The sequence below is a fragment of the Mobula birostris genome, chromosome 4, assembly GCF_030028105.1.
Source record: "Mobula birostris isolate sMobBir1 chromosome 4, sMobBir1.hap1, whole genome shotgun sequence".
NCBI lineage: Eukaryota > Metazoa > Chordata > Chondrichthyes > Myliobatiformes > Myliobatidae > Mobula > Mobula birostris.
The window spans coordinates 34,112,928-34,124,798 of NC_092373.1; the positions used below are offsets into that span (position 1 = coordinate 34,112,928).

The window sequence follows — 11,871 nt, forward strand, 5'->3', positions numbered from 1 at the left end:
TTTATATTACTTCAAATTACAGTCTTATTGCTACATCTGCATTGGAACCGTTCAATTTTTTAATACACGGCAAATAATGAATACCTTGGAGAAAGTAATTGGCTGGAGCTTCTCCGGAGGGATTAGTAGAATGATAAGTAGAATGTTAAAGGATACCTTGGAATAAGTTAAAGACTGAATTCTAATGGAAGGGATCATGTGTAGCTGATAGGGAGTTACATTCCAAAATTTAATTGAAGATGCTGGATGACATGAAACATAAAAAAAGATTTCATTATATTCTAATCAAATTTCCCCACTGTGCTTTTAATGTTGTTTTCTTCCATTTGAAGAGTGGTTCTCTGCTTGGATGTTAATTACGGTTATATCTTTTGGCAATGATACTATATACGAGGGGTGATTGATAAGTTTGTGGCCAAAGGTAGAAGGAGTCAATTTTAGAAAACCTAGCACATTTATTTTTCAACATAGTCCTCTCCTACATTTTCACACTTAGTCCAGCGGTCGTGGAGCATACAGATCCCTTCTTTGTAGAAGTGGTCCACAGCAGCGGTGATTGATAAATTTGTGGCCTAAGGTAGATGGTGATGAGTTATTAACTTCAAACTTTCTGCATTATCACTCAAAGAGTTGAACTGCACGTGCATGTAACGAGAGCGTCTTGGACCTCCGGGTGGTCCACAGCAGGGGCGATTGATAAGTTTGTGGCCTAGGGTAGAAGGAGATGAGTTATACAGCTCTCATTACATGCATGTGCAGTTCAACTCTTTGAGTGAAAATGCAGAAAGTTTGAAGTTAATAACATCTCCTTCTACTTTAGGCTACAAACTTATCAATCACCCCTGCCATAGACCACTTCTGGACGGCCAAGACTCCGACCTCTACAAAGAAGGGATCCGTAAGCTCCACGACCGCTGGACTAAGTGTGTAAATGTAGGAAAAATAAATGTGCTATATTTTCTAAAATTGACTCCTTCTACCTTAGGCCATGAACTTATCAATCACCCCTCGCATGGCGATATATACTATGTGAGCAACTAATACATTATTTTCTGGAAATGATTTTCAGACATTAGCAATAAGTTATTTGGCCAGTTATTTCCTGTGATCCAGCAGGTGGTGTAGTGGCATCAGCGCTGGACTGCGGGGCCGGAGGTCCTGAGTTCGAATCCAGCCGGTTCCCCTGCACGCTTTTCATCCGTGCTGGGTTACGAACTGGTGATCTCTTTGAAAAACTCACCCGGCAGAAGGCAATGGCAAACTACTGCTGTAACATGCCTCGTACGTGATTTCCCACTACGTCAAGATCGGCGTGGGAGGTCCACTAACTGGAGAAATTCCGGATGCGACGTACCTTTCCTATTTCCTGTTAGCTGCCAAACTTCAACACATTTTTACCTTTGGAGTTGGGCAATTGCCAATTACAAATCTCACGTGGAGTGCATTTGGCATGAAGGTGGGAAGATTACTTACCTTCTTGCATGCTGTGATGGAGGTCTCTGCAGTGACCATGGACCTTGCTGCTTCACAGCTGGGGATTGTCTCTAATTGCTCTGAGAGCTGATGCATCTGTGGCGATTCAAAGTTACTGGAGAAGAAAACAGAAAAATGACATAGAATCTCACACACACACACACACACACACACACACACACACACACGTACATGCACACACACACGTATACGCACACGCACCCACCCACTCACCCCAGAGTAGTGCTTGCTTATTGAAAGTTTGGTAGGAAGTAATGGTCTTTCTTTTAACCTTATCTGTAATTTCAAACCATTCATGGTTCCAATGTAGGCGAGAGCTTGGCATTGCTCATAGCATTCTAAGCTGTAATCAAAGCCCACAGCAATCCTTCGGTTGTGTTGGTTATTAATGTAAATAATGCATCTCACTGGATGCTTCGATGTACATGAAATAAATAAATGAATCAGGGCACCAAGAAAAACCCACACAGTTCAAAGCTTCATTTATTATATACAGCATACAATCTGAAATTTGTGTTTTTCACAGACATCCACAAAACAAGAAACCCCACAGCATGAATGATAGAAACATTGAATCCCCAGAGAGTATGTGCGAACACCACACACACAGCACTGGTGGTCAGGATTGAGCCTCGGTTAATGGAGCTGGGAGGCAGCACTCTACTATTTGAGTTTAGAAACATAGAAAGTAGGTGCAGGAGTAGGCCATTCGTCCCTTCGAGCCTGCACCGCCACTCAGTTTGATCATGGCTGATCATCCAAATGTTTCTGTATCTTCTGTATCACCTGCCTCCAATATTACTTCTCCGTTCATCCAGGATTACTATCGATATCCATTGCCTATGTTTAGTTACCCTCTTTCATTGCCTTTGCATTCTTTCTTCACACTCTGCTGTCCTCTCTTTCAGTAGGCTACTTCCCTCTTTAATTGTTGTGTTTATGGAAAAAACACTCTATGTGTAAACTGGCTTTTTTTTGCCCAGTTGTTTTTCTTGGATGTTTTCAATAACTGCACAGGTCATCTGTAGAGATACAACTATTAAAAATCTATTCATCTTGGAAAAACACATGTCTGAACCACAAATCCAACAACTATGTGAAACATCCTGGTTTCCTTGGCTGCGTAAGTCTAGGGAAGACACACTCAAGTCCCGCAAAACTCATGAAATTGAGATGGCTCGTTCCACCCCAAACCCTGGTTTGTGTGGATGCTGTGTAATTCGCTAACCTGTTAGAAAGTAGTTCCACAAAATGACAGACAGTACACTGCATATGATTAAAGGAATTATACTTATGAATATCAACTTAACTAAAGGGTTAGTAAAAAAATAACAAAAAGAAAAGGCCCCATTCTAATTAAACAGTCAAATGTGCACATGTTGGAGCTCATCTTGAACTTCTTTGTCACTCACGTGCTGGGCCCTTGGTCAGCGTGTGGGAAAGCCCACACCACCTTCCGAACATCGATTGCTATCCATCTCGAACAAACGGGTCTCCCACCAGATCATATGCTATGACATCTGCATCTTCTCACTTCAGCACCCGCCGAACCAAAACCCAAGACCAACCTCATTGTCACTCACCAAGAACCCCTCCCGCTAATTGGATGGCACACTTCCAACGTCATCCCTTTATCTTCAACAATAACCCAAACATTCTGAAAGCAGAACAGACTGCTCATAATAGTAGAGATGTGAATCAGGGTGTTACATATGCAATAAATGTGTTAAAGTATATTCCAAACTAAATGGAATAAACTATTTGTTATCACTCTTATCTGGCGATTCATTTCTCATTCAGTTTGTAACACTTAAGAGAAATCTCCTCTTCTTATCCATTCTATTCTGTACTGGTTGAATGAGTAGATCCTGTTAGCATTTACAACCGGGGCAGCGAATTCTAATTGACTATCCACATTCTATTCCCTCTGATATATTTTACCTTCAATGTAGATTTATTCCATCTTTGCAGAGTTGCAATAGAACAGAGCAGTGATCCTTATTATCTACTGTTGTGAAGGATTCTATCTCTTCAACATTTGGACAGCAATCAGAGAGCACTGGCTCTCAGTTTCTGATCTGAAGTGTTGTCTGCCCTGAATTTGTCTGCCCTCTCCATGAAACAGGTGTGCCAATTTCCTCCCATTTCCTGAAGATATGCTGACAGGCGCAAATTATCTCTTAGTGCAGGGTAACAACGACGAGAATCAAAGGAGAGTGGCGAGGGATAATGGGTTCAGGATACGGGGAAATAAAGGGGAATGGGACTAAAGGAATTTCTACTTTGGGATCCGCATGAACACGATGAGCAATATAGTTCCTACTACATCGGTATAACTATATACAAGAACACGAGCATGTCATAAAACAGAAGCAGGGATAAGACACTGAATCCATCAAACAATGCTCTGCCATGCAGTGGCTGATCTGACCCTGGTCTCAATTGCTGTCCTGTACCAGATCCCCACACAGGCCTCAATTCAAAAATCTCCAAAAATTTGTCTACATCTGTTTTGAAAAGAACAGACATTAAGCCTCCACAACCTTATTGGGTAGAGAATTCCCAAGATTCATCACAATCTGAATGAAGATATCCTACCATACCTCAGTTTTAAATCATTACCCCTCCCCCCCTTATCTGGCCATTATGTCCATTTTTTGAGACTGCTGGTTGAGGAAACTTCTTAACATTTTGGATCTTGTATGTTTATATAAGATCATCCCACATTCTACTAAACTCCAAAAATGACATACCTATCATTTCTAAATTCAAAGTAAAGTTATTATCAAAGTACATATATGTCATTTTCAGCCATTCATGAAAAACAAATCAACGCATCCCAGGATTGAACCTAACAAATCTCATCTGTTTTTGATGCCAATATATCCCTTCTTAAATAAGAGAAAGAAACTGTATATTACTCAGCTATGGCCTTAACAGCATAATTGTAACAATTCTTCCCTGCTTCTAAATTCTAACCTCCCAGGAATAAATGCCATTTGTCATTTACTTTCTTAATTACTTACTGCATCTGCCTGGTAACGTTGTGTTTCATGCATAGGAACATCTAAATCCATTCCTCCGTATTCTACTCATTTGCAGTTCCTTTCTGTTTAGATATTTGTCTGCCTTTTGATTTCTCCTTCCAAAATGCTCGATATCACACTTTTCTGCACTAAACTCTATTTGCCAAGTTTTTGCCCACTCACTAAATCTATCTCTATTTTATCATTGCAGCATGCCCTCTCAGATATTGTCATGGCATTTGTAAATTGGATAACTTACGTTCGATGCCCTTCCACAAGTCATTCAAGTAGATGGTACATAATTGAGGTTCAAAAACTGATCCTCCAGCATTCTACGTTTCCAGTCTAAACACACCCATATAGCCTGGCTCTGTTTTGTTTATGAGAAACAGTCTTCAACCCAGTTAGCACACCACCTCAATACTGTGAGGACTCAACCTGTGCATTACACTTTATGTGAGATGTTATCAAATGCTCTGGATATCAATATTTATTGCTTATTTATTAACTATTATTATTATTTCTTTTTGTATTTGCACAGCTTGTTGTCTTTTGAACACTGGCTGAATGCCCAAGCTGGTGTGGTTTTTCATTGATTCTGTTATGGTTATTATTCTATTATGGATTTATTGAGTGTGCTCTCAAGAAAATAAATCTCAGGGTCGCATATGGTGACATATATGTACTTTGATAATAAATTCACTTTGAACTTTGATATCCAAATGCACTATGTGTATAAGTTCCTCATAATCAATTGTCTAGAATTGTCTTTCTAGAATTAAAATTAATCGTACCACATTAATATTTTATATTATTTAAATATGCAAGACCAGTTCCCTCTCATTTTAAGAACATTGCTAAGAATTATTATATGCAGTAATTGATAGCTTGTGAACAGACCACAAATGTAGCTCATGCAATTTAGTTTCCAGTCATCAATGAAATGGTTTCTGGGATGCCAAATGGTGCTTTAATATTGTCAATCATCTACTTCTCAGTTTCGTACATAGCAATTTCTGTGAGACAATTGCTGTGATTTGCAGGGCTCAAACAGAACTTGATGTAAAGACTTTTTGACACAAGAAACCATTGCAGCAGCATTGGCTCATTCATGCATGCCAAAGCGAGCACAGTGTTTGCAATTTTTGCGCAATTAAACAGACCTTATCTGCTGGTCGCTGATCTAGAAAGTAAATGAAATCACTGCAAATCACCTAATTCAAGGCTGAAATGGGACATTGCTGTATCTGAATGACTATTTGTCTTCGCTGTCTGCATGGTCTAATCCCTGATCTTTGGTTATCCTGATCTTAATTGTTGGTGCATAACGTTCCATTAAATCATTGCCAAATGTCACTTGGAGACAGCAGCAGATTTTTGATGTGTAATCACATCTGTGTGAAATTGCAGATTTTTCATAAGTTCTCTGATTTTGTTTAGTTTGACTCATTGAACAAGTGATTAATGAGGTTTGATCACTGATATGTAAATTTGCAGTATGTTATTTATGGAAGTCTTTACCAAAGAATAAGTCCTGAAGCAAGCATTTCTTGCTTTAATGCTTTTGTTAAAAAGAAATTTTGCTGAAAACGCCAGAGTTTTTATCTAGTCCTTTTTTTGCTGCTTACTCTTTCACTTTTACTTACTCTTGCCAATTTCTATTGCTATAGGGTGGACAACATTCTGCCTAGTTAAGAGGCTCCAATGCATAGGGTCACAAGAGGCTGTACATGCTCAGACAGCTTCATCATGGTTACAAACCACCCCACCACCAAGGACATCTTCAGGAAGTTGTGCCTCAAGAAGGTGGCATCCATCATGAAGGACCCTCACTATCCAGAACAAGCCCTCTTCTCATTACCATCATCGGGGAGGAAGTACAGGAGCCCGGAGACCCACACTCAACATTTTCGGAACAGTTTCTTCCCTTCCACCAAAATATTTCTGAATTGTCCATGAACTCGTGATCATTAATTACCTCATTATTCCTCTTTTATGCCATTTCTTTATTTTGTTGACTTATAGTAAGTCTTACATCTTACGCTCTACTGCTACTGCAAAATAATTTCACTACGTACCTGTATGTTGGTGATAATAAACCTGATTCTGATACTGACCCAAGCAACACACACAAAATGCTGGAGGAACTCAGCAGGCCAGGCAGCATCTGTGGGAAAGAGTACAGTTGACGTTTTGGGCTGAGACCCTTCATCAGGACTCAACTGGCTCAACTGTCCATCTTCTATCACCTATTACATCACACCCCATACCCTCATCATTTCTCTGCTTCTTGCTCCATAAAGGGTTTTGTTAAGGATGGTTGAAAAATTGATACCTTTTCAAATCCATGTGTTCATTCGCTTGTTATTTGCTGTGTTGTATGACATGGTCTTTCCATGATCATGATTGTTCTTGGTAATCTTTTCTGCAGAAGTGGCTTGTCATTGCCTTCTTCTGGGCAGCATCTTTACAAGACAGGTGACGTCAGCCACTTCAATATTCTTCACAGCTTATCTGCCTGGCAATCCTTGTGTAGACCCTCATAATCCTGCCCCTGCTCTGCTTTGTAGTATTATCCAGCACTATAACTATACAAGATCTCTTTCATTTCTAGCTTCTCAATCTCCCTTGGATTCACTTGCTCTGCTGATAATAATTTCTCCGGCATTCCGTTTCTCAGCACCTTTAAACCTATCTCTTCAGCCAAGTTTTGATTATCTGCATCGGGAGTTTTTTCAAAATAGGGATTTGGTCCTTCACCATATGTTAGAAACAATAGGAACCCAAACTGGATCGGCAGTATTAGGCTGAAGTAATGTAGATAACAAGTTAGGGAGTTTGAAGAGAGGGTGTTCAGGAGAGAGAAGCTCAGGAAGGTAGAAGAGAGAGGACCATGGAACGCCAAGATAGCTTGGCATGCTTTGATGGGAGTGTGGTGGGGGAGGGGGGGTTAGTAGTGTCCTACGGAGTTTGCGGGACGAGTGTGGGAGATGGTACTATCGTGGGAAGTATGGGGTTGTGGTGTCCTGAGAGATTGAGGGAGTGTGGGGGTGTAATATTCTGGCAGGTTGCCAGGAGAATGTATGTGGCAGGGAATATTGGGTAAATGTAGAGGCATGGTGTCCTGCGGAGGATGTGGGGAGTGGTGGGGTCTGGGTGCATAGTGTCCAGGGAAGACTGGGGGAGGGAGGGGACACTGGGTGCTGGGGAGGTTACAGGGACTGAGGAGAGTGTCCAGGGAAGACTGGGGGAGGGAGGGGACACTGGGTTCTGGGGAGGTTAAAGAGACTGAGGGGAGTGTCCAGGGAAGATCGGGGGAGGGAGGTACACGGGGTGCTGGGGAGCTTTCAGGGAGTGAGAGGAATGTGGGGACACAGTTGCTGGGGAGATTTTAGGGAGTGGGAGAAGTATCATAGGAAGGTTGGTAGGAGTGCAGGGTAATTGCCCAGGGAGGTTTTTGGGAGTCTGGGGGTGGAAGTATCCTGAGGAGATACTGCACACAGAGGTAGTCTCCTGTGGAGGTCTGGGAATGCGTCTCCACCTTGGTTCCTCTAAACTTGCCAACCATAGCAGCATGTAACAATGAAATATACTGTAACATGATACAACATTATCTTAGGGGAGTGCCATTTTAGAGTTGAAGGACATATTAATAAAATTATAGTTAGAGTGTTATCTTTGTTGGGCTAGCATGCGTGAAAGATGTGCTGAAAGTGGATTACCATGAAAATGTTTGAAGACCATTGGTCTATGCTAAGGCCTAATCTTATTGGAGCAAGGGGTGTCTTCTTTTGAACTCAAATCTTCCTGCAATAGAGGCCAACAAACAGTCTGCCTTCCTAGTATATCAGTTTGGTGACAGAGTACTAAGAACAATTGAATTACTAGTGAATATCCAGGAAAATAATCTCGAAATAGTAAAATTTAAATGAAACGATTCTGAACTGTGATCATACAGTTGTCATTAGAAATAATAATCCCCCTCCTCACTTAGGGCAATTTTGACATGTCTTTTTATTGGTTGTTGGTCCAAATGATTTGGGGATGACATTGCTGAATATTAGCTTTAATTTGGCAGGGTTCATCAGTTAATGTCAGATTCAATAAGGGTTGTGTAATTGTGCTTGCAAATGTGTTGAGAATTTCTACTTCTTTGTGCTTATGCTATTTCAATTTCAATTCCATGGACTGCACCCATCATTCAGGATGACAAGGCTAAATCTGAAAGAAGGAGGTTAATTTAAAAGGTTGGGTGAAGTTCAATAATCAATACAACTTGATGAGTGATCTGACAGAACTACAGAACGCGGACACAATGCGAAAGCTCTTAGATGTGTACCGAGAGCGTATACCCTCAGTGGCCACTTTATTAGGTGCACCTATATACCTGCTCATTAATGCAAATATCAAATCAGCCAATCATGTGGCAGCAATTCAATGCATAAAAGCATGCAGACATGGTCAAGAGGCTCACTTGTTGTTCAGACCAAACATCAGAATGGGGAAGAAATGTGATCTCAGTGACTTTGACTGTGGATTGATTGTTGGTCCCTGATGGGGTGGTTTAAATGTCTCAGAAACTGCTGATCTCCTGTTTTGTTTTCCACACACAACAGACTCTAGTGTTTACAGAGAATGGTGCAAAAAACAAACAAAAAAATCGAATGAGTGGGAGCCCTGTGGGTGAAAATGCCTTGTTAATAAGAGGGGTCAGAGAAATTGCCACACTGTTCAAACTGGCAGGAAGGTGACTAACTCAAGTAACCACTTGTTACAATAGTGGTGTGCAGAAGACCATCTCTGAACACACTAGATGTTGAACCTTGAAGTGAATGGGCTACAGCAGCAGGAGACCACAACATATACTTAGTATCCACTTTATCAGATACAGGAGTGACCTAATAAAGTGGCCACTGAGTGGAAGTCAGGGCATAAGACTGGAATATCTCCTTGGCCTACTCGGTCGCATCAATCATCTTGTGGCAGTAGATGGGAATCGGTGGCAGGACTGCACTATTAATACCAGCACACTTAATGACCTCTGGCCCAAGATTATCTGTCAACTATAATTGCTAGTAGTTTTTGTTATATTCCTCCTTTAAATTACATACAATACATTTTGGACACAGGGATTTTTGTCTGATAAGGTAAAAATAGTCTCAGTAGTACCAGGCATTCTGAATGTAGGACAATACGTGAACATACAAATACTTAACGTTAATGGAGTAGCAACAGAAGAGTTGCGTAGAAGAACATGAAACGGCCCTAAGCCAGTACACGGAGAAGGTGAAATGGATGGCCACATCTGCGGATTTCCTTTGGGAAGGAGCTTGATTTCTGCTCAGTGATTTTTCTGTGCCACATGTCAGCATGGCTCAGTTTTGCTTCTGAACTAAAAAGTTGTGAGTTAAAGCTCTTGCTCAGACTTGTCAACAAACTTCAGGCTAATATTCTGGTGCATCAGAGAATGAGCACCTCACATTTGGATGAAGTGTTTCAAAAGACTTTCTCAATGAAGATCTTATCTGTTGTTAGTTTATATGACTGTTATAGATCCCATGACATTAACTAAAAACAAAATTTTCAATGCCCTGTGCAAAATACATTCATCAAACAACAACTTGAAAATAGGTGTTACTTTTGTAAGCTCATGGTGTATAAGAAATTAAAATGGTTTCTTCTTCACACAGAGAGTGATGAATCTGTGGAATTCTCTGCCACAGGAAACAGTTGAGGCCAGTTCATTGGCCATATTTAAGAGGGAGTTAGATATGGCCCTTGTGGCTAAAGGGATCAAGGGGTATGGAGGGAAGGCTGGGACAGGGTTCTGAGTTGGATGATCAGCCATGATCATACTGAATGGCAGTGCAGGCTGGAAGGGCCGAATAGCCTACTCCTGCACCTATTTTCTATGTTTTCTATGTATACATAAAGCATTTACTGGCATTTAAAATAATTAATTTGGTATAATGGAGTTTAAAAAGAAAACAATCATGATATAAATGATATTGTACTCACTGAGGAGTACAATGGAAATTGTTATTGTTCCCAGTAGTTCATGGGACATGAAGAATACTTCCTCCTGCCAGATTAGGTCACTCTTTCCAACATTTTTCCAATCCGCTGAAAGTTACACTTGTGCCATTTTCTATTTTGTCATGTCCTGAAACAGTTAATCACTTCTAATATCTGTTCTTCTCCCACTTTCTATTTGCTCATCTCTATCCTTCCTCCACCTCTCTGCTTTCACTCCTGGGGGAAGGCCATCGACAGTATCCAGCAGAGCCCATGTTTGCCTGGGCTGTACTTCCTCCCGTTCAATCCCACGCTGTGCTCGCTGTCATTCACTTACCTGTCGTAAGCTTGAGGCAGAACACGTCTGCTTTCAGTGATGCACATTATAGCCTTTCAGGCTCAATATGCAGTTCACCAAATTACTGTGAACGGCATCTGTTGGTATTGATTCTGATCTTCTCACTTACACCTCCACTTGTTTACTTGCTGCTTTCCAATCTCCATCTTTTCTTCAATGCCACCTTCCTTCACTTTTACTAATACATTGACAGGATATGCAACTCCAGTTAAGGCCAGCATCTATTGCCCATCCAGTATTCTGTGTCTATATCCTATTGGTTAATAAAACTGCTTGGAATGTAGAGGTATTAGAAATATTCGCGCTCTTTAATTCAACAAATCATGCTAACACTTGAATTGAAGCGTTCAGCTTCAGATCATTACAGCTTTCTCTCAATACCAGACTCTAGTGCTGTGTAATGGGAAACAAAATGACCAGAGGATCAGCTACGCTAATGCTTCAACATGTGTTATATTTCACCATTGCTGGAAGTACAGAATTGGTGTCGGTAATCTTTATCTACAGGTTTAGAGTCAGAGTCGTGTAGTTGTACAGCATAAAATCAGGCTTTTCAGCCCACTGTATTTATTTTGGAACTGCGAAAGCAAAGACAATAATCAAGAAATGATGGAATTCAAATACTAGTGGACATGGACTTAAGGTGCGAGGGGGTGTGTGGAGGATCCTCACACCTGCCTTCACTGTTGGGTTTGGTGCAGCTTGCTCTCTCAGTATATGAAGACCACAGCGAACAGTCAGGTCAATAGAAAAGGTCATTGGTTGCAGTCTACTGTCACTGCAGGATTTGTACTATATGTGTCCAAGGCAAAGAAGCGGCAGTTACAATCATTGCAGTCACTACCTACCCTGGAAACAGCCTTTTCCACATGCTTCCTTCTGGAAAGTGTTATAGGACTATTAAAGCAAAAACTTCACACTGCCTTAACAGTTTCTTCCTTCAGGTAGTTAATCTGATGAACTATTCTCATTAGCGCC

General features: G+C 40.9%; 1 protein-coding gene across 1 annotated transcript in view; it reads right to left on the minus strand.

Moving 5' to 3' along the window:
* sphkap (SPHK1 interactor, AKAP domain containing) overlaps positions 1-10,919 on the minus strand; it is a 138,113-nt gene extending 127,194 nt beyond the window's left edge. Inside the window, exons 1-2 of the mRNA XM_072256941.1 lie at positions 10,873-10,919; positions 1,474-1,588 (exon numbers count right to left, since the gene is read on the minus strand). Of these exons, the coding sequence (XP_072113042.1) occupies positions 1,474-1,588; positions 10,873-10,919 (162 nt within the window). The remainder of the gene's footprint in view (positions 1-1,473; positions 1,589-10,872) is intronic.
* Positions 10,920-11,871: the final 952 nt, after the last annotated feature.